The 24,355-nt window shown below is 31.3% G+C and overlaps 1 protein-coding gene across 4 annotated transcripts in view; it reads left to right on the forward strand.

Moving 5' to 3' along the window:
- The window catches only part of LOC126735089 (regulating synaptic membrane exocytosis protein 2), a 222,973-nt gene that overhangs the window by 64,394 nt on the left and 134,224 nt on the right, over window positions 1-24,355 (forward strand). For 3 of the 4 annotated variants that reach the window (XM_050438989.1, XM_050438987.1, XM_050438990.1), the window contains exons 4-7: window positions 6,299-6,498; window positions 6,562-6,714; window positions 6,787-7,001; window positions 23,477-23,727. In XM_050438989.1, coding sequence (XP_050294946.1) covers window positions 6,299-6,498; window positions 6,562-6,714; window positions 6,787-7,001; window positions 23,477-23,727 — 819 coding nt within the window. The remainder of the gene's footprint in view (window positions 1-6,298; window positions 6,499-6,561; window positions 6,715-6,786; window positions 7,002-23,476; window positions 23,728-24,355) is intronic. The other variant, XM_050438991.1, reaches the window with a different exon arrangement.

Here is a 24,355-nt window from a genome sequence, read left to right on the forward strand (position 1 = left end):
ATGTTTAGGTCTTATAGTTTTATTTTTTAACATTATCCGATACTTATTGTATGAGTCTATGGAAATAAATATTTGAGTATTTGAGTATTTTAAGATGGGATTCAATGAGAATATGGTAAGCATTTTTGGCTACAACAAAGTTAAGGGAATCAGCAATTACTCTAATAGCATAACAGTTAGATGACATTTTTTTTTGCAAGTAAGAAACTCTGTGGTCTTCAAATTTTAAAAGCTTATCGATCGTCACAACCAAAAATTTGCTTGCGGCAAATGGACTGATTATATTATTATGCAAAGTTACTGCGCCAAGATCACACCTAAAGAATAGAATTTTAGTTCTAGAGATGTTAAAAGCTAACTTTTTAGCCTCACACCACAGCTTAACAAAAGTCAGATCCTTTTCAATGGCAACTCTCATTCTTTCAAGACTGGTATCATGTCAAAGTATAGTGGTCTCGTCGGCAAAAAGTGTAAACTTTCCAGAAACAGGGACCAAAGGCAGATCGTTGACGCATAAGAAGAACAAAATAGGGCCGAAGACAGAGCCCTGTGAAACACTAGCATCAATAAGTACCCTACCAGACTTAGTGTCATCAAAGAGTATTCTGTGAGTTCTACCCGAAATATAAGACCGAAACCAGTTAAGAGCAACTCCCCACAAACCATAGATCTCTAGTTTCTGCAGCAGAATTATGTGACTCACACAATCGAAAGCTTTGGATAAGTCATAGCAAACCGCTGCCGCACACCTACCAGAATTCAATCCCAAGTAGAGGCTCCCCAAAGGGTTGAAAATAGAATAGCCCGTGCCGACTCTCTCTCTCGAAAATTGATAAACGCTAAGAAGTCCATGCCTTTAAAGAAAGTCCATCACATGCGTTTTAACCAGTCTCTCAATCAGTCTTCCAAGAGTGGGAAGCAGAGAAAAATTTTGATAGATTGTTGTGGTCACCTCCCTTGTATAATGGAATCACCAAAGCCTCTATAAGAGAATAAGGAACAGATCCAGATGAAAAAGAAATATTGATTACTTCAGAAAGTGCAGAAAGTGAGATTCGTGACAATGCAGCTAGTACTCTCTCCCACCCACCAGAATTCTTACTCTTTATATCACACAGAACAGCTTCAATCTCATTTGGATCTGTAGGTCCCAGGAAAAATGTCTCAGGGACTTGAACGCTAGTAAGATAAGAGATTGGATTCATATTACACTGGGGCAAACTCTCAGAGAGAGATACAAGGAAATACCCTAATAATAAGTGTAAAGGGACTTAGCTGTTAAAGCTTCAGAAACAGGATCACATTGTACGCCACCCCTCATGTTGTTAATAGTTTTCCAAGTCTCTCTAGATTTGTTGGATGATTGTTCAATTCTTTAAAGTAATATAAGTTTTTTGCCAGCTTAATAAAGTTTTGGTAAATCCCGCGGTACTTATTAACAAAAAACCCAAAACGTGCATTAGTAATTTGAGATTTTTAGCCGATGTTAGCAGTCTTTTAGTGTACCAGGGTTTTATTTTTTTTTTTTAGTTTAAACTGAGGTGAAAGCTAAATCGAAAACCTGTACCAACTTAGTGTAAAATTTTAAAAAGGGTTTATTACTATTCTCCAATAATAAACTTTCCCAATCTGCTGCATTACAAAGTTCTTTAAATTTATGAAAGTTTTTTCTAGTGTACAATAGTCCCATCCTATCTGCCACCATAAAATGATTGGTGTCTTGCAGAAAGGAGCACAACACAGCATAGTGGTCGGCAGCCCAGGATTTACCACATTACAAATAATCTTTGTGTTACCATATGTTGAGCAAACATGGTCTAAAAGTATTTCTGACTGAGCTGTTACACGGGTGGGCCGATCCACGTGCATAGTAAGATCAGAAGATTTACATCCCACTAATTTAACATCCCACTCAAAGCCAAGCTTAGTCTCAGAAGAACCAGAGTCCAGAAAATCCACATTTAGGTCGACAGTGAGAACTATTGAGGTGTTGATTGATATTTCATTTAAAATACATTCTAATTTGACAATAAATACCATAACATTTAAAGAACCTATAGAAGCTTAGGATGTACAAGCTAAGACAAATTGTATGGAAAAATACAGAATTCCCACCGTAATTGGCGCACTTGATTGTACCCATATACAAATTAAAAAACCTGGCGGGCAGTTTGGCGATGAGTACATAAATAGAAAAAAATGTTGCTTCATTAAACGTTCAGATGACATGTGATGCAATGGAAAGAATCACAAGTATAGATGTGCAATGGCCTGGAAGTGTGCACAATAGTAGGATTTGGAGACAAAGTTCTGTTCAACAAAAACTTGCAATATTTCAAGGAAATGTCTGTTTGCTAGGGGACAGCGGATATGGTATATCTCCATGGCTTTGAACACCATTTAGACAGCCACAAACTCAATGAGAACGGCAATACGATACATTATATTCAAAAGAACGAGTAGTAATAGAACGGGTATATGGCCAAATAAAACAGCGCTTTTCAATACTCGCAAATAGGATTAGACTGGCAATAAAGAACGTACCTAAAATAGTCTTATATTGTGCTGTACTTCATAATATTGCTAAGTATTTGCAGGATGAATGGGACTATGAAATAAAAAATAACAACGACGATGATCCTGATGACACAGAAATTGAGGAACAAGGAGACATTAGACGTCTTGGTGAACAAAAACGCTTGGAAATAATGCAGATAATAAATCAGTTTAATTTAGTGTAATTTTAATAACAATTTTTTTTTCTAAATAATTATAAGTATGAAATAAAAATTAATTATGTACCTCTTAAATATATCTAGTTATTTTAATTAACACGTGATAATTTATATTATATTTACTTATATCAATTTAAACGTCGTAAATCAAATGTTTTGTAACGTATATACATGAGAAATAAATTCGGATTATTATACATAAATGTGTTATAAATTTTACTTTAACAAAAGAAAATCTTGCAACCTATATTTCTTATTAAAAGGATCGTCACTGTTTTGGGTATTATTGGGTTTGTTTTCTTGCTCACGTAGGATTTTGAATTGAAGTTCCTCGTTTTCAAATTGTAATCTCGTTAGTTTAAGCTGCTCTAGTAGTACTAAACGTTGAAGCCCAGTTGTTTATAAACTTATAGTTTCTTTTGTTTCGGCTGCTAACAATTTTTGTTTTTTAGTTTTGTGGTGACTGGATACAGAAGAAATATCTTTAGCATATTCCTTGCGTAAAAAGTGTATGAGAGCCAAAATACTTGTATTACCAGAATCTAGCCCAACTGTTACTCCTCCTGGTATTTTACTGTACACAGGATTTTCTTTTGCATTTAAAATTTCTATTCCCATTGCAGTAGCCTAATTGGTTCATTTCCTGTTGCTAACAAGTCAGTTTTCTTCTTTACAGAGCTTTTCATATTATTAAGAAGTTTTTTTAACTTATCTATAGTTACGGTTTTTCCTGCATATTTAACAAACTCCTCCCTCATTCTAGTCTAGGCGTTCTCTTTTGCCAAAACCATTTTTGGTACCATGGACTTATTTAAAACAATCATATTGTTTTCTTGCTGTAGAATTCTGACCAACTGCGATCGGTTATCAGAAACAAGCATCCTTGGTAAATATCTTGACTTTTTTTAATTATGTCCGATTTAAAATAACTAATTTAAACAAACATATACCTAAATAGAACGTAAAGAGGTCTATATAACACGTGGTTTACAAGGTAAATAATCGTAAATAAGATGATTTAAATATGTGAATAAGGTAAACAAGCTTAGACCCGCAAGTATTACTTCAATATGTAAACCTTTTTGAGGCATGCCTTACTTTTACTCACTCATTGACAAGCATTTGCTTCAACTTTCAAAGTAACGCTTTTCTTATAAGTAAATGCTTATAAGTGCGTACTTGATTTTATTCGTCTCACCCATTGTCTTAAAATAAGAAGAAGAAGAAGATTCTTGATATGGTCGTACCTAAAAAACAAGAAGCCTAAAAAAAGAATTAGATTAATTGGGGTTTTTTAAGTGTTAGTAAAGCGTTACATCTGAATTTTTTTGTTATTTGCTATGTTTAAAAAATACATATTATTAAAAACCGTTGTTAATTTATTAAAGAACATGCACTTTCATTCTAATTTTTTTTAGTGTTATTTTCATAGCGAACTAAAAATTTTGAGCTAAATATGAAATTTTTTGGAGCAAATATTAGAAATTACGGTGCTAAGTGCTATACATCATTTTAAATAAAATAAATAAAAAAAAATGTGGACGTCAAAAAAGTGTAAACTGTATTAAAATGGAAAACGAGTTAATTTAATTCTGTTTATAGCATTATTAGTTTCATAAAGAAATGGCACAGGTTCGTAAGAGCCGCAAAGCTCCATCTTAAAGGCAACCGAGATAGCCCCGAAATTACAACCAAAATGGGACACAGTGTAGTGAACAATAATGTAGATATAAACAAAAGTATAGAATATATATAATAAAATAAGAATAAAAATTATCTTTTTAGGTTTATTACAAAAAATACAAGCGAATAAATATACTGGTATATTAATCGCCCTCTAAACTTTATTCAAAATCAAATGGAATTTCATTAAACTGAGAATATGCGGGGGAGAAAAGCCTAGTGCCTAAATAATTGGTCGTGTATCTGTAAAATACAGGCTTGACCTTTAACTTTATACTTGTGACCTGTACCCGTGGGTGGTGGAATAAGCATTAGACAGAATGGCGTAGCCTAACAATATTGTTTTAGCCGTTATTCGCAAGCAACAGGTAGTTTTTTCCAAAAAAAACATTTGGTTAATTAATTGGAGAAAATAAAAAAAAAAATCAGCTGACGCAGAATATCGTCCACAAGCACAGTATATAAAGTGAATAAAAAAAGCGTTTGTCTCAATATTTGCTTTTATCAACGTCAATTGACGCGGGAGCCTTTAATCAAAATTAGCTAATATTATGTTACTATGCTGATTTACGTATGTTCCCTTTTTATGCGTTATCGTCATTCATAAAAACCACCAGGTTACAACGGGGTATTAACACTAAACTGGATCGCGTCATTCATTCACGCCTCGGGTTCGTGTAATTTATTTATTGTGGCAGGATGCTAATTGTTTGGTTTTTTTAGGGTTTATGTTTATAAATAAGAAAAGTTTATTAGCGGTTTAATTTTTAACTTATACAGGAAAAATGTATTACTACGTACCAATTTATGTATACTGTATATAGACATATAGACAGTTCATCTTCTATGAATTGATTTTTTTTTCATTTAATTAAATAATTTATTTAAATTGTTTTTTAATTAAATTTAAAGGCATTCTTACAACGTGGTTTCGAAAGTAGTTATTTGTTCTATTTTTAAATTTACTGAATTCGAAATAAAATTTACAAAATAAAAGTTCTTTTAGATAATTTGGTTTTAATTCAATTCACCGTAACTTAATAAATATTTTTTTTAAACTTAATTTATTTTTAAATTTATTTTATTTTGAGTTTATAAACTATATTTTCATATGGTTTTTTTATTTATCAATGGAAAAAAACAGCAAATTAAATTTAAACAATTAAATGGTAATACCAAATTTCAATTTAAAAAAAATTAATTCTCGAAATTGCAAAATGTAATTTTATGATTTAAGTCTTAATTTTTTCCCTGTCTTAAATTATTCTTTTGTTTAGGTGAAACTAAAAAAAAATATTTTTTTAAATAAAAAAATCAGTTTATTTGTATAATAAATATAATGATATTATTGAAGAAAATATCTTTATATAATATAAATTAAATATTACAAAATTATTATGTATAAAAGTATTTTCTTTTTGATTTTGTTAAATTTAAATATTTGTTGAATAATTATATTTTTTTTTAAATTTAAATTTTATACCTTCATAAATTATTTATTAGAATATTGATTTTTTTATGTAATTTAATATTTTAAAGAAACCTTATTCTCGTTAAATTTATAAATTTAATTTTACTTCATTTTATTAACAAAACTTGAATGCTGTATTAAAATTAAATATACATATATTTTAGGTAAATAAAGTTTAATTATCCTACTGCATAAATTGAATTTAAAGAAAAGACAAAAAAATCTATTTTCTAATAATGAAAATTACTTTGGATAAAAACCTAGAAATGCGTTAAAAAAACTTCTGAAATGTTATAAAACTAATTAAACTTCTTTGGTTAATAAAATTGTATCTTCTAATAACTAGAGAAACTATTTACGTTATATGGCTTAAATAATATTACTTTACTTTATTATATATTTTTTCCAGTCGGTATGGGTCTGTATCCTCTGTCGGAAAAAACAAGAACTATTAGGCAGAACGGGACAATGGATGCAAGGGGGAATGCAAGCGGTAATGACTGATCCAGAAAACGCTCTTATGCAACCCGTTATGATGCAATCGGACAAAAGGCCCAAACTGGAACGAGCCCATTCGGCAGCTGAAAAGGAAAACCAGCCCTTACAAAGGTCCGTCTTTAACATAACACAATTAAATCGAGAATATTGAGTATATATATCAATGTATTTTAGATCTGGTAGTACCTTAAGAAGGCAGTATTCAGAAGAACAATCGCGGACGCCCTCTTGCGACCGATACAAAGAATACAACGAGGAAGATCCACGATTTTATCAAGGAGAGTTAGATGGACTGATGCGGCAGCACCAACATTTATTACCTAGAATGTAAGCCATTAATTAAGAGAAATGACTTTTCTGGTTTTACTCTGAGCATTCTCCTTCTTGTTGTTTTTTAAGATATCCGGAGCAAAATCCGGACAATCCTCCGGATATCCGACAGGAAAGGCTCCAGGGCCAGCAAGCGAGCGCGACAAAAAAGCACAAGCGCCAAACGAAACACCAGATGCAGCCGATGCCTCCTCCTCCTCAATTACAACTTCACTCCTACTCTAGTTCTGAGGAGGATCTGAAAAGTACGCCAGAGTATGGGAGCGACAGGGATAGTGAGAAGGGTAGGTCTTTTAATTTTTTTTTCACAACAGTTGAGGTGCCATATAATATTATTAAAAATAGTTTTCAAACAAAACGAACAGGAAATCCTTTTTGACTGTTATTTTGTTATTTTGCATTAAACGTTCTTTTAATTTGTTTTTTTGCTATTTTTGTTGACAAAAATATCCTAGATAGTCAAGTGTTTCAGAAGCTTTGTAGGATATTAAAATATTTAAGTTTGAAAGTGAAATCCAAAATTTAAAAAAATAAAACTATTTTTATAATAGTTCAGAAATGTTAGAGAATATTCTTGGTAAATCTTGATTTAGTTCATCACCTAGAAAACATTCCAGCTGTTCTTTTAATTCAAACATTATCATATTTTAAATAGTAATATCTTTTAATCTTGTTTTAGTTAAAAATAGTTCATGCGTAAACTTTGAAAATCACGGCTTTTTTCTAAGCTTAGATCTAAAGTGACTCTAATATGTGATCCAAACAAATAAGATCATATATTACTGACAGCATACAAAAACTAAAACAAGATAAGGTGAATATCGAGCAACAACTGAACGCCATACGAGAGATAATAAACATCAATAACAAATATCTCTAAAACACAGATGAAAAAAACAAACTATGAAGATTCTTGACCTAGATAGAAGAACGGAGATAAGTGGAAAATAGGGATACTAAGAAACACAAACACATTGATAGAATAATCAGACAGCATATAGAAGAAAAATGCCGAAACGCTTGTAGAAAAACACGATCACTTAACCTACATAAAGTAAAAGAAACTGCGGAAATATTCAAGTACCATATTTGAGATCAGCTAGTAAACAACAATGGAATGTTTATAAGTGAGAAAGGATAAAAAGTCGAAACCTGATAGAGTGATATCTCTACTTTTCAAAAAAAAAAGTATAATTGGTATTTTAGGAGTCATCACAGGATTACTTATACTAAGAAATGAGTTATAAAACGTATAAAAGACAATAAATCAATCTCAAATATGTCCTAACTCAACATACATACTCATAATATCGCTTAATAAGTCTTATAAGCCATCTCTTGAGGATCTTTCTAAGGGTTATACACCAACGTATATACATATACAAGTTATTTGAAGAGCACAATGGAAGAAGGCAATTTGACTTTAGAAATGTAATAAGTACAAAAGATGCACTTTTATAGATATGTACACAGGCACAAGTGTGATGAACTGCGATATGTATGCATGCCTCGTAGATTATCAAAAAGCATTTGACAAAGTCCAGCTTGGAAAGCTAGTAGATACCCTTAGAAAAATGGGACTAGATGACCGATATTTAAAAATTAAAGTAAACATTTATAAAGGTCAAATAGCAAATATACGAATAGAAGCCGAAGATAGCGATATAATTAAGAAACAAAAAGGAGTATGACAGCGATGTATCCTCTCACTCGTTTTATTTAATCTATACTTAGAGGTATACTTATGACAGAACTGAGAATATCTGTAAACGGCCAACGATTGAACAATATAATAGTACACAGACGATACCGTATTATTTGCTAATTATATTGAAAGCCTACAAGAAGTCAGGACAAGAATTAAAGATACCAGTAAAAAATACAGTCTATAGGTAGCACCAAATTCATGATAATTCGGAAAGTAACCAATACACCGTGCCAACTTACTATCAGAACCAGCAAAACGAAAGAATTGATTTAATCACGTTGTACCTAAGCACAACAGTAAACTAAGATTGAGATTAATCTCGTGAAATTAAATGCCAGATTGAAAAACACGGCATAAAACTAATGTGTCATCACAGAGATTTAGTAGTGAATTTATAGAATACACAAACTATTTATGAGAAAGTACAGAATACTCGCAAGCAGACCTCTTAATTAACATATGCAAAAAGCTTTAGTAGTAGTATCCTGTGACACACAGGCAAAAGCCTTGGATAAGTTACGGAATATCTACCTCTTTCCTACCCTGGAGAAATTCCCACAATAAGTTAAAAAGAGAGCATCATGAGGTCTCTAACAGTATTATCCGAGATAAAAATGTCAACCCTTTAAAAACGGCGACCTTAATCTAAAAACAAAAGAAGAATGCTTCGCTATTACGCGTTTCCAGTGTTGCTTTATGAAACAGAATCATGGATACTTACTTAATACTCCACAGAGAAGCTTGAGACAATTGAGATAAATATAACTTGATCTAATAGCAACTAAAAATAAAGTTGAATTTTTGAAGAGCAATTTAAAAATTTGTAATGATCATTTTCCACTTAAATATGTAGACGTAGCTAGTAATTTGGATCTAATATTGGATTCACAATTAGATTGGAACTTCATATTGCTGAAATTTGGAAAAACGCATTTTATAGTTTGAAGTTGTCGTATGTGATCACCTATATCTTAATTAGAAAGGTATTCTTTGAGTCTTTAGTTCCTTTAAGGTTCGACTTTTGTGACTTTATAAATATTTCTTGTCTTAGATGCCTTCCTTAAACAAAATAAAGTTTAAACAATCCAATATTGGTATATACTCAAAATACCTTGGACAGCCTACGTCACAAATGTTAGAGTGCTCAAAAATATAAATAAAAATATGGAGATCATAAAAAAGATCAAGAAAAGAAAGCTTGATGTCACATAATGCGGAAGGAGAAAATGAGATTAAAAAAATGTTCTAAGTCTAATTTTTACTTACCACAAGCAGCTAAGAATTTCTAAGAATAATATTTACAAAAAAGTTTTAATTTAATTCAAGTTATTTAATTAAATATTTAACTAATTAAAATGCAAATTTTTAAATTAGAAGTCAACATTGTTATATTAACAATCACAAATCAATTATTAGATTTTCAATACAATTTTCAATTAAGTGCATAATCTAATACGCCATTTTATACTTTCTTTATACTATATTTATAAATAAAATATTTTGTTTTGTTTTTTTAAGATTTTAATGGTTTTTAAAAATTATTAATTTTAAAGTTTATTTTGACGTAAAATAGACTTTTTGATTTCAGATGATAACAATATAAAATGTGTTGAATATTTAAATTAGTTTAATAATTTTTTTGTAAATTTGAAACAGAAACTGAATACTATATGCGAATATTTTTTCCATTTAAATGCATAACTTAAATGGACACCACTAATTAATTATATATGTACTGAATTTGTTATTAGGAATTTCTTTTCAGATTTCATAGGTTAATATTAATCAATTAAAATGTTATTTTACGAATTAAAATTCAGATGGTGATAATATTAAAGTTTTTGGTTATTTTATTCAATTGAATTTGATGCCAGTATAGGTTTCTTAATAGACTATTTTATGCCTACATATTTTTAATTAAAAATTAAACTTTAGATAGTAATAAGGAATTCGTTAATTTTAATTATTTTATTTTATTGGTTAAAGCTTATAAATTGTTAAAGAATATTAATTTGAGTTAATACTCTTTATTTTTAACGCATAACCTAATTGAACGGGATCCATACATTTTTTTTATTAATTTGTGTTTATTCTAGTTAGAGTGTTAAAAGTCTTTATCTTAATGTAAGAATTTCTTTTAATATTTGATAGATTCTTAGAAATAATTTCTTATAATATATTTTTTTTAATGTCTTATGTTAAAAATAAATAAATTAGACTTAATTAACTGTGTAAAAGCTTAAAATGCAAGGTGACTTGTTGCTCATCTTGCATTATTAGCTTTTTTCTTTAGTTACAATATTTCCGATTTTTTTTGTTTAAAAAGTGTATATTAAAATATGTATGTATGAGTTACAGTAAAATCATGCTAAAACAAAATTAAAGAAGTAATAAGAATAAGAAAGTTCTTAAAATATACAGAAATTAAACTATAATAGTAAAACCTGCAATCTTGACTTCTTAGTGCATACTTTCGAACCTTTTAAAATTAAAAAAAAAAACATTTCCCAGAACAAGAGGACTAACATTTTATATCATTATACAAGAAATGCAAAATAACAAAATACAAAAAAAGTGTTCTCTTGTTCAATCATAAATAATATATATATAATTTAAAACAGCATTATCAATAGGCACAACTCAGATTGTTTTCTTACGTCTATATAAAAACACACAGGAGGTACACAGAGAAAACACAAAACAAATAAAATATTAGGTAATATCGTTCCCTATGTGTAACGTAGCGCATGCTACAGTAAGTTAAACACAGTTTTATAAGGTTGTTGCTCCCATGCGGTAGACTCTGCAGAACCCTTATATTCTGATATCTATACGGCGTTATTATTTTTATCCTCTAGAGTAATGAAGGGAAGGTGAGTTTTTTTTTTAGGTAAATAAACTGATCGTCATTATGGTGTATATATTAGTCACAATATTCTATGCTTATAGTAAGGATTTTATATGCGGGTATTGTTTTGTAAATCAAATTTAAATTGAATCATTATGTTAAGGATACTTACGACGTGTCAGATATTTGTATGTAGTAAATAAATTTAAATAGTAGGTGCTAGATTTACAGTATTTTATAATAAATTAGTTATTTATTATTATTAATTATTAAAACAGTAAATAACTATATTTGTAAGGGTTTGATGTATAATATTTTTAATTAGAGATTCGAATATTATAAAGTTAGGCACATTTTCTAATTTATAAATTGCTGATTACTTCTAGATTCGAATATTAATATGCAGCTATATAAGATGCAGCTATATTAAACAGAATTAACTATTCAAACAAATCATAAGGAGCGTAACAGTTTTTTTTTTGTAAGGAAATAATTTCCTTCATGAGATAAGTTCAAAAAGCTTAAATGTATGGAGTTTTTTAATAAAACTCCGTAAGGCCATATCAAGAGCGCTAAAATAGTTAAAAGGAACCTGTTTATCTGATAAACACTATTTAATAAATAAATTAAGTTAAAATAAAATAATAATTGTAGCTAATTTTTTTTTTAAGAATCTGATGTTAAATTATTGATTACTACTTATTATAGAATAGTTAGTAACAAATAATTAATTACATAAAGGATTTCTGGTATTTAATATACAATTATTAATATACAATTTTTAAATTATATTTAAATATTTTTTATATGATTTAATCGAAAGTATTTTAAAATACTACAAATACTGATTTAGTTTAAGATACAAAATTAAAATTAAGAAACTAAAATAAAAAAAAAAAAACATTTATATTTAAATATCGAAAATAATAAATTAAGTACTTTAAAAAAAATATTTTTAAAAGGAGGCTAATAAGCCATATAAGTTATGCATATTAAAAATATATATATGGTCATCAAAGTGAAAAAATTAAACAGTTTTATATTATGAAAATATATATTAAGAAGAAAAGTTCAAATAAAGCTATATCCTAAACCCCTTTAGTTTAAAACTAATTTATGTTCAGTGATATCAGGATCTTCTAATATAAGGCTTTTCAAGTGGTTTTGTCTTTAAGGGTATTCTGGGATATCGTTAGATTAGAGTCCCCTACTAAGGTTGGAAGTATCCTATCATTCAACACGCTGAGTTAAAAAGGCTGTCTGCCCATTTTATCACATCGATTCCTCTTCTGTCCGTTATATTACCTTCCCAGACTTCATATTTTGTTTGAAGTATCATTTATTTTAACATCGTCAACTGCATCCGAAAGTTCTAGTAGCTTTATAGCTAACATTCGTAGGATATATTTGGGCTTAAATACACGGACATTAAGTATTCTGGGTCTCTTATACTTACATAGAGCTCTTCTTGTTTCCATTATAGTATTTTTAACTTTTTGCGTTTAAAAAAAATAGTACAATAGTACTACTGTACTCTTTTTTTATATATATATATATATATATATATATCTATTTTTTTATACAATAGTACTGTATAAATAGAAGTTTCTTTAATTTACTATTGCAAGTGGTTTCACAGATTGGTTTTTATCACAGATTTTTGAAAATATCACAGACTCTATTTTGCTCTCGCTTCCATTCTAATTTCTATACTATTCCATTTAAGATATATCACTTTATCACAGTCACTTAACCGGTCAAAAAATGTCTGTTTGAATGAAAATCAATGGCTACTGGCTCAGATTTCATTAATGTTGAAGTGCTACACTTGCGTTGTCCAGTGATATTGCCATACCTGACCAATATAATAAATAGCTGCTTATTAGATTCTGTTTTTCCAGAATGTTGGAAAATTTCCCGGGTGATTCGTCTGCCCAAAAAAACTGCAGTGATGATATAATTTATTAATGCAGAAAAATTAATGTCATAAACGAGGATCTAAATATAATGTTATCATATTCAGATCGTCATAATCTTCTTATTAACCCATCGAAGTAAAAAATTATGATTTTTGGTAGAAACATGAATCTCTTATTATCATAAGAAGTGGTGATGATTTTGTATCCTGTGAGAAAGTTTCAAAAAGTTTAGTGTTATATCTGGATATCAAATTCAATAATAAAACCTGTCTAGAAAAAGCATATACCGCGCTGAAGTTACTTTATCCTCACAGGCATTCACTATCCCAATTTTTAAAAGTTAAGCTGACTGACACTTTAGTTCTGAGCCATTTTAACTTTTGTGATGTAGTTTACTCACCTTGTCTAGATTTCACTGAAATACAAAAGATTCAATGGGTACAAAAATCTTGGTTAAGGTACATCTCTGGAATTAGAAATTATAAGCCGCTCTCTCATAAAGTAAAGGATTGTAACTGGTTAAATATGACGATATATCACTTTGCTTTATAATTATATTCTTTGGTTTTATTTCAAAAAATTTTAATTTATAAGTGTTCTCCTTACTTGCTAGAGAAGATTAAATAACGAACACATGTTCATAACTTATATTTAAGATTTTAGGGGTTAATCACCCCACCACCTCACAAGTCCAGTTTTTTTAAGTATATATTTCCATATATATATTATATATTATATAATATATATTATATATTATATTTTATATATATATATATTATATTATATATATATATATATATATATATATAAATATGTGTATTTCCTTTTGTACGTTTTGCTCGGTTTTCTGCGGACAACAGTGGTAGTATATAGAATTTTGCAATTCTACATTTGTTTTTGGCTCCCTTTTGTAGGTTAATGACAAAATTAATGGTATATATATTTATGTATTGGGTTATTTTATATGATTACAAAATAAACACATTATTATTATATAGCTCTCTTGAACGCCACGCATCTGCTTCAATGATCTTCATTGCACAACAAACATGTTAGAGGTTTGTCGCGTTCCTTAGCTAAAAGTCCTTTCGTTCGACAGTTTGTTCAGAGCATGGTTCTATCTGGTCCTGTACATTCCTGCATTTTACGATCGTAGGCCCAGCATCTGTGACGGTATTGCTGACTTCAAATTTTTCCTCTATACTACGTCTACTGATTCCAATCTGTAAATGTTTCCTAGACAGCAGCATTTTCGCAAGTTCCTTATTGATTATCAACGTAGCGGCTCACTTATTTTCGGCATTTGGTCTAGTGAGACTTATCCCCAACTGTCCTCTTTCTATTAGTTTTCCTGTTATATCCTATTATATCAGGTACCTCAGTAAACGTGATTACTCATTTGGTGATAATGAAGTCGAACATTGATTTTTAATCTCTAGTATTATTGATTGTGTACTTATGTTGTTCTTTATGTAAGAAATAGGTGCTGTTAATTCTAAGCTCATTTTTGGTGCAGATTCATGTCTTCTATTATAGTATCTCATCTCCTGTTTTAGCATTGAGATCTATAAAAACTATTATTTTAAAAATTTTATTTATTTTTTATACGCAGCTCTGTAGCTTCTGATAGAAGTTTTCTGATTCTTCTATAGACTTGGATATATCTAGGGCGTACGTACTTAGTAGATGTACAGGGTGTCCCAAATTCGAGGGTGACCATTGGAATCTCGGAAACCGTAAGAGTTACAGGGTCGGTTAAATGGAGGCAAAGTTGCGCAATTTGGAGCTTAATAAAATAACGTTTAAAAACTTTTAAAATTCCGAAGTAATCCGAAAAAAATTAAAAATTGTCAAAATCGTTTTAACCTTCTATCGACTTTATTTAAAGAGACATCGGAAAACTCAAAACAGTTTTTCGTTGCAAATTTTTATGTACTACAACATGACGCAAAAAAAAAAATAATCCGACGTTTCATTTTTTTTCTATCATAATCAGCTTTATTTTTTCTTATGGGCGCCATATTGACTTTGTCATTTTTAAAAACTATTTTTAATTACCTTTAAAATGAGGTATCGCACTTGCATGTCCGATTACTCCTTCTAGTACTTCCCATAAGAACTCCGTGCAAGAGAGAGTGCAAGGGAGAGAGGTAAAAACTATTTTGACAAATTTCGTTTTTTTTTGTATAGCTCCGGAAGTATCCGCAATTTTAAAATTTTTTAAACGTCATTTTATTAAGCTCCAAATTGCGCAACTTTGCCTCGATTTAACCGACCACGTAAAACCGCGTTATGGTTTCCGAGATCCCAATGGGTGACCATTGGGATCGAATTTGGGACACCCTGCACAGTGATTAGATTAAGTGTTAGGGTGGTCTTGAGAATTTTAACATTCATATTAAGATTAGAATCCGAATATTATATAAATTTCTCAATGGTGCCATCAGCTAATTAGTGCCGACACAAATTGATCCATGTATGTAACTAACCATGTATAGAAGAGTTAGCAATACCAGATTTAATTTCAGGCAATTTCAGGCATCAATTATCCATTTCTAATATCATATTTATTATGAAATAACTAAAATTTAAAAAAAATAACCTAAATATTCACAAGTATATCGTATATATCGAAAAAAGATTCTAAATTGACGGCACAGCTGGTGACGCTGTGACAAAAAGACTTTTTCATTATAAATGTGGGACGTGGTGGTGGTCGAATGCTACTTTCGAAAACTTCTTTAATATTCGGTCTGCGAAAAGTTGTTAAAATATATATATTTTTAGACGGGAAGATTTCCTCAAGGCCCGGCGAGATTCCAAATGTTTGTTCGCAGTTTCTCCTTATTTTAGTAGCCGAAAATTACTTTTGGCTGCTGGATATGGTACAATTATACTAACGACTTCTCCGATTATATGCTTTTATCCGAAATAAAAACTTATCTATATTAATGTTCAGTATAGCGGATTTTAATTTTAAAATTGTCATCATTATGTATAATTATTTTAGTTACTTCTTTGTATACTATATATACCATTTGCAAAATAAATACATTGTTTTTCAGAGAAAACAAAGGAAGACCCATTCTTAGGAATATTTTTTTTGAGTAGATTTTTCCAAACTTTAGTTATGAACCTCCCCTAATTTCAGAAAGTCTGCAAGAGAGCTCCGACGGCGATAAACTGTCAGAAACATTAAGTCGTCAGGCCTTACTCGACGAAAAAATCAAAAAATTTTTAGCGGTGAGAGTTACATTAAATGGAACCATGCCCATGGGCTCCATGGGTGTTCATGTGGGTGTGTTGTTGCATGGGATGTGTTACACGCTGCTTCAGCACTTTTTTAATCTATTTGCATTTTTTTTGTGGGTTTTTCGAAGAATTTTAAAGCGAAGTATTTAAGAAATATATATTTATTTATCTTCACAAATGTTTTGAAAAATTAATATGTTTTTAAGTTAATTGATTTAAACATTTACAGTCCTAAATACTTTGCATTTATTTGGAACTTATTTCAGATTTTTTTACAGGTTTTTTCAATTTTTTGCAGGGTTTTTAAAATATTCAAAATATACATTATAGTTCCTAGTTATATATTAATCCCTTCAATCATAAAATAAACACTGTATACAATTTAACACGTTCATATAAACCTTACGTCCAAAATATTTTGCAAATTCTAAATAAAATGTTTTAATAATTGGTTAATAACTTATAATACGTTATAAAAAACTGGTACTTTTATCGGATTTGATTCGATTTAAATAAAATATTTCTTAGACAGACATAGATTTTTATTTATTTAACGTCTTAGCCTCTGAGATAAAAATTGTATGTTAAATGGTATACATTTAAAAAAATATTATTACGAACATACAATTTACTTCATTTAAGTAGTATTCTAGAAATTGTTAATTGACTTTCTAAGTTTTAATTTCCTGTTTACTTTAATTGCAACATGTTTTCCTAAATAATAAAAAGTTCTTCAAAATGCATCCGGAAAATAAATAATGTTCTAATTTAAGCTTTTTTAGAGCTCGTAATGCCATAGTATAGGTTGAAACACCTGAGAAATTACATTATGTGTAATATTACAAAAAAAATCGTTCTTTTTGACTCGAAATTTAACTTTATTGTTATTTAATTACTTCAGTAATTAATTCATTATTTTATTGATTTAGACTTTTTGTTTTTGAATTAAATTGGATTTGAAGGACACTAGGCATGCCCCATAAAGCATTAAAAAAGTCAATGAGGCATTCTGGTCTTTTTAGATTTTATGTCGCTAGACAAACTGTAGTTTTGTTCAAATATTTAAACCTAGCACAAGAGTGTTGGCTATTCCACAATGATATGAGCAGTAGTCTCTCCCTCCTCCCACTAACGGTACTCGGGGTTATCGGCAATACCTGGTATTTCAACTATTGAGTCAGTCAGAGGAGCCAGCACTAGCCTCATGCCAAGTGCTTTTGTCTATTTCAAGAGTGTTTTTTTTGTAGAGTAGACTTTTAGGTGGTGCCACAGCTACATATTTAGTATATCTATTATCGGAAGACAGTAGCGTGCTTTCCCAGCGAGTATCCTTCTTGGTCTTGATATATTCGTAATCGTTTTAGAAAAATTTAGAATTCATGGTATTATAGCGATTTTACTCATTGCACAAAAATAGTCACTGTTTATTCATTTTACTCATACCCACTAAATATGATCACTTAAGACTACTAGAAATATTTATTTACCCTGTATTTATTTAATAATTTATATCGATTTTAAAGTAGCGTAAGTATTCCTCTTGAACTCGCCTCCTGGCGATGCAGGATCCTTATATACTCGCCAGACCATGGTTCCGCAAGATTCGTCGACCTTTCCCCGCGTCTTCAGAGATGGCGTCAGAGTGAAGAACAGCTGATACTTGCGGCGTTGCCAATATAATTACACTGAGCCCTCTCAAAGCTCATTTTGGCTCAAAATTATTCCAAAGATCTTGGATCTCGATATCAGCATAAAGTTTCCCTCTTCTAATAGAATCTCTTAGAAATAATCTACCCTTTGATCCACGTTGTGGAGTATATCATATCCTATACAGGGTGAATCGCTGCTATATTTCCGGAACTGTCAATCTGACATAATTAAAACTTTTTTTTGACATTATAAGTGGCTAAAAATGCTGGAAATTACTTTTAATTTCGAAATTTGGTTACTAGGAGGCGTATATTAAAACGTCAATAATTCAATTATAATTTTTTTAGGCAAATGTCAGCTTGGAAAAAGATACCTTTTTTTTTAACATAATAAAAAAAACCTTGCAAGATTTTCTATCATTTTGGTCAAAGGCTCATTTGCGATCTTCATAAAGTAGGGGAAGGTAGTGAAAATGTAATTATTTGAATGGACATAACTTTGAAAAGACTTATCCAATTTTGTTCAATTTGAGCTTATTTGAAAAAGAAATTTAAGTACTTTTAAATATGGTATCCAGTAGTACACGAAACTTTTTAGTAAAATTGGTAGAAGGCGTTATTTGAAGTAAAAACTTTAATATCTGAAAATTTCTAAAAATTTCGAAGTTATTATAATAAAAAGATAATTTAATTTAAACATCATTATTCTAAACAAAAGTAAAGCAATGTTTAAAGACAAACGGGTTATGATCAAAGAACAAGAGCAAATGATAACAAAGTTTGGAAAAAAAAATTTAAGTGTCCACCATTTGGAAAATACAGTTTTTAATTTTTCTTTACAGACGGTAACAGCTTTATTAATTTTGGGTTGACTAATGGAATTTAAAACATTTTACGCTCTATCATATTTTCTGTTGTTGCTGACCGTGTTTTATATATAATTTCCTCAATTTGTTCCTATAAGTAATAGTCTAATGCAGTTAGATCGGGCGATCCAGGTGGCCATGGAAGCAAACTACCCCTTCCAATCCAGCGATCTGGGTAACTGTTACTTAAAAATCATGCACTTTTTGAGAATAAATTGTTGGGCATCCATCATGTTGATACTACATATTTATCCTTAGGTCAATGGGAACATCTTCTAACAGTATTGGCTTTTCCAAATACCTTAAAAAAAAGTTAAGATATGATTCAACATTTGAATCTCTATCAATAATAAAGGGACCAATATTATAGGGTATAATTATTGTGTTTCATACACGTTATTCCATTTCCTACTTTTTTATATTTCCATGTGTATGATGTTCCATTATTTCACTATAAGATATATACGTGTATGAAAAGTATATCGTATGCTAGACAGTGGCACATATGTGATATCGGGGTCTTTCGATGTATATCTCCCGTTATCTTTAAACGTATTGCCCATCGTCTTAATACTTTTTTGCTATAATGCCTTCATTCAGGATGTTTTGCAGCATATTCGCGTGCCGCAATAGGAGAATTTTTAATATTGAAAATCATTCAGCCGATGATTTTCTATGGGTATCTAAAATACCTTACATAAATTTAATTAGATTAGGATTATAATATTTAAATTCAATTATATTTTTAATACCATACCTTCAGAATTTTTGGAAATTTTGTTAGTTTTACATAATTTGTATTAGCTTGATGTCTATACAAACTTCGAAGGGAGGTATCAAATAAATAAAAGAAATGCAATAATTGTTAATGCTATTGGTAATAACTCAAAATATTTATTTTGGTAATAACTCAAAAAATAATCTATAAGCGACTGCGGTTTTCAAGTTTCAAGTTCCTAGTAAATTTAATCTACTTTTCGATTCTGCTATCAAAACTATACCGCCCCACTTAATTTTTTGATAAATTTATAGCCATTTAAACAATTATACTTTCACTACTTCTCCTACTTTGTGAAGGTGGTGACACCAATGAGTTTTCGACCAAAATGATGGAAAATATACCAAGGTTCCTAATTATGTAAGCAAAGGTACCTTAAGCTAATATTTTCCATAGAAAAATAGAATTGAAATATTGACCTTTTAATTACGCCCCTTAATGGCGTAATTTTAAACTTAAATTTTTTTTCTTCTCTTGGCTACTTTTATAATGCCAAAAAATTTCATTGATGTGAGATTATCAGTTCCCGAGATATAACTGCAATGTACGCCTAATGAACCACCCGATATAATATGTATAATATAGGAGCAAACCAGAACTTGGGCAGCAGTAAACCTGAAGACTATCTCTAGCATACTGCGAAATATCCTCCAGTCCAAGTTCCGCATTCGAGTTAGGAAATTGCTAGGCTTGTTAGATCCTCGGCAAGCAACTGCTCTATTAGAAAATACAAAGCGTCCCAAACGTCCTTATAGATCGATGCAGCTCTTGAATTTTATGCGAAAAACCTCAGCTATTTCTTTAGACATTTGTAAATCCTTAGCCACACAATGTGCCACAAAATAGTCAGCTGTAAACAGGTCTTGCTACACTTCACAGGTCACACCGTGCACACTCTTTCAGCCAATAGAATGATGGACCATGAATACATTGAATGTCAAATTCGATTTGCCGCACCCTAGCCTCTTCGTGATTTCCATAATAAGAATTCAATACGTTAAAGTGAGCTTTGCCCCTTCGTGGGTTTTGTATTCCTTAAAGAACATCGTTAATATCAGGATATTTGAACTTTTGGTAACAGACCCTTTTCCCCTTTTAGAATCATAAAGCCAAACCAAGTCACCGTTGAGGTACCTCTGGTCTTTGGAATTGACTTAATATGCGTTCTTTATCCGATTGCTGGAATCTTGAATGGAAATCCGCACTTGACAATGAATGTCATTTATTCTTCTAGGCAGCTCTCTGAATTGGTCCTTATCGTCAATATAAGCCAGTAGGAACAAATAAGGAGCCTTATCCCTGTCGCTTTGGAGGATAGAGGCTACTTTAGCCGAATACCGATAAATGGTTCTATTTATTTATTGCACCATGCCACCTTGTGGGTGTAATGCAATAATACTTGTTTTACAGATATTCTGGCTGAATTTTGTCCTTGGTCTGAATGTAACTCCAAAGGTACGCTAAATCGGCAGATCCATTCTTTTATTAAAGCATCGGCAATAGTAGACGCTTTCTGATTTGGTAGAGGGAACACCTCAACCCAATTGCTAAAGTAGTTCATCACAACTACGGTTTACTTATTTCGTGCTTCTGATTCCTCAAATGGACCAACAACGATAATAATAATCCTTTTAAAGGGTCCTTTAAAGAGACCACGTTGTGCTAATGCATATAAGCCTTGCATATTATCTATGTATACTATCTCTGCTGTTCATTATTTGCTTCATATACAACGTACTTATTATATCTGTTCTTTTCTCCTCGCCTTTTTATTAACCCTATAAAATCTTTTTCTAATTTTTCCCAGGGTCTCTAAGATATCCTCCATGCAGATATAAATGCGTGAATTTTATCTAATAACATCGAATTCCACATTTAGACTTTTTTCCTCTTTGCCGTCGTGGTCAACTATTTTCCACCGCAAAAGTTCATCTTCCAAAATAAGGGAGTTTTATTATGTTCAGTAGGAATTCACATTAGGAGAATACTTGGCAAATTTTTCCCAAGTTGGCTTCTTCCTATCCTTTATCTATGTTAGAAGGATAATGTCTCTTATATGATCCCTATTTTGCCAAGTATCATCGATGGTAGTGGTTCTTAGCAACTGAGTATCATTCTTCTTCACCTACTGGCGATGTTTGCAGTCCTCTGAAAAAGGTGTTCTTGATACGGCTTGCTGAATACAGATCTTTATTTAGTTTGGCGGGCATGAAACTAGCGCCTTCTGAATAGTGTCTATTTATGTGACCCACCTTGCCATATGCTCGGCATTCCAACTTCTAGTTAGGCTACGTAGCTACGTCAATGTCGCCTTCTTCTTGAATGTTGTCCTCTTTTGAAATCACTTGATGGACACAACTCTGACCCTTGCTCGTTTTCTTGGCAGCTTCGAATTCAGGGACCCGTGTTAGTGCAACTACTGGCTTAAATGGCTGTGGTAGTAGTAAGTAGTGCCTTATTTTATAATAGCAAAGTCCATCCAGGAAAGCTTGAACTTCCAAACGTTCCATGACTCTTTCCGGAGCATCTCGATATACCAGTCGAACCAAACGTGAAATATCAGCTTAAAATGTTTGCAAAGACTCCTCTGACTTTTGGCACCGATTTTTCAACCGCGTATGATAGACATATTGCAGATGTGACTGGCTACAACGCATCTCCTCTTCTCCTAACTGCCTCACTACGTGTCGACGAAGTCGTAGACTTCTTGATCTTCGAGGGAAATTCTTTGTAGAATGGTGGCAGCATCTCCTCTTAAGGCCGAAGTAAGGGCAGTCGTTTTCTCCCTGTGTGAGCAACCGTTTGCTTTTGCAGCCACTTTAAACTGACGCTGATAAATATTCCACGATGTAGTACTATCAAATTGAGGCGGTTTAAGGCGCATCAGCCCAACAGATTGCGTATAGTACGTAACTTGAAATTTCCTTCTTGTTGTCCATTGTTAAAGATCTACAAAGCAGCTCATTGATAGTGGTGACGTCCAATGTTGCGACTTTGTTTTGAACTTCGTCAATCCTGTCCTTCACTAATGAGAGAATCCGCTTTTCCAGTGAGGCAGATTTTCTAAAATTTCTTCTCCAAAATCTTTTCTTCTAACCTGGAGGCATTTTCTCTTTGCTTTTTCTTAATCTTATCTTTTAAATTAGCATTAAAATCTGGCATAATTTTCTCTTAAGGCGGCAGAATTTTCTAGCAACTCCATTCGCAGGTTAACGAAAATTTCTACCAATTTATCTTTAGAGAAGATTGTTGGAGTTTTCCAGCAACTTAGTTTCCAGAACTTGCAAACATTGATTGATATCAGTTGCACCACCAAAGACAAAGTTGTCTGGGTCATCGCCTTTCTCAAGTAATGCGTTACGAATCCGCTCACCCCATCTGGAAGTCAAGAATAACCGTCAAGACATATATGTCAAAAAGCGACAAAATCTCTTACGTTCTGGATTTTATGATATTTTTATTGTTTATAAATGCCCTAACGTAAAAATCAATTTTCTCCCTACAATTGTTCGATTTTTAATTCAGAAGAATTAGTATGCATAGACTAAAAATAGTCCAAGCCATAGATTTTGGTATCAATATTAACTTTTCATAGATATTTTGTTCTTTTTTACTTATGCCAAATAATTAGAAATTTGAAAGAATTTGCAAAATGTTTACCCATAACCACCACGACCATCCTTCATCATCACACGAAAAAAATGCCCGAAGTAGGTTAGACTATCATCCCGGCTTTCAGGAGTCAATGATCCGGAAGAGGACTGGCCCCCACTAAGCCACTATATAGTGGCGCCCCCCCACCGGCCTCTTCAAGACGTCACCGCTGACAATCGGGGATTTACCGAACGAAGAAAGAAAACCGTCAGGTTCGACCATCAAGATGGCCGACAGGGGTCTCAGGGGAGCCAGGACTCTCACCGTGATTCTGGTATAGACACGTCTTCCACGTTTACGTCTAGCGAGGATTCTACTAGAGGAGATTTTCCCAAGGTGTTTATTAGAGCCGCGGTGTAGATATGGGATCGGATTATCATCTATTTTATACTTTTATTACTTATTAAATTTTGAATGGGCAAAATTTAGCAGTAACAAAGGTGATAATCCTAGCCATGGAGTAGAAGTCCCCAGTAGATTACGGCTTTTGGGGTATCATAGAGGGCACAGTTTCTAAAAAATTATTATTTAACTCATTTGTTACACGAAATACACTACAAGAGACACTAATTAATGATTTTTATTATTTTATTCCTATATTAAACGCATGTGCATGATGTTAGTTTAAGCATGGCTAGTATATTAATCAACTAGCTCGTAAACTTCACATCCAAAAAAATATCACATTCTCACATTATGCAATTTTTAATTATATTTTAACTTTTGACCCTTTGTCAAATTATTTCCTTTCCAAATCTATAGGCAGAATGAGCCAATGAGAAAACGTGCCATTCTGGTTGATCTCAGCGATTCAGTGTTCACATCGAGAAGGTCTCGACCGGTAAAATAAATATCTGTATTAGCGACTTGAAAAAGGCGGACTATTTAAATTGTCCGGTTATTAAAAATTGACAATAATGAAACTATAGTGGTTTCCTCAGAAAAAAACGTTTTTTTTTAATAA

Source organism: Anthonomus grandis, chromosome 4 (assembly GCF_022605725.1).
Source record: "Anthonomus grandis grandis chromosome 4, icAntGran1.3, whole genome shotgun sequence".
Lineage (NCBI taxonomy): Eukaryota > Metazoa > Arthropoda > Insecta > Coleoptera > Curculionidae > Anthonomus > Anthonomus grandis.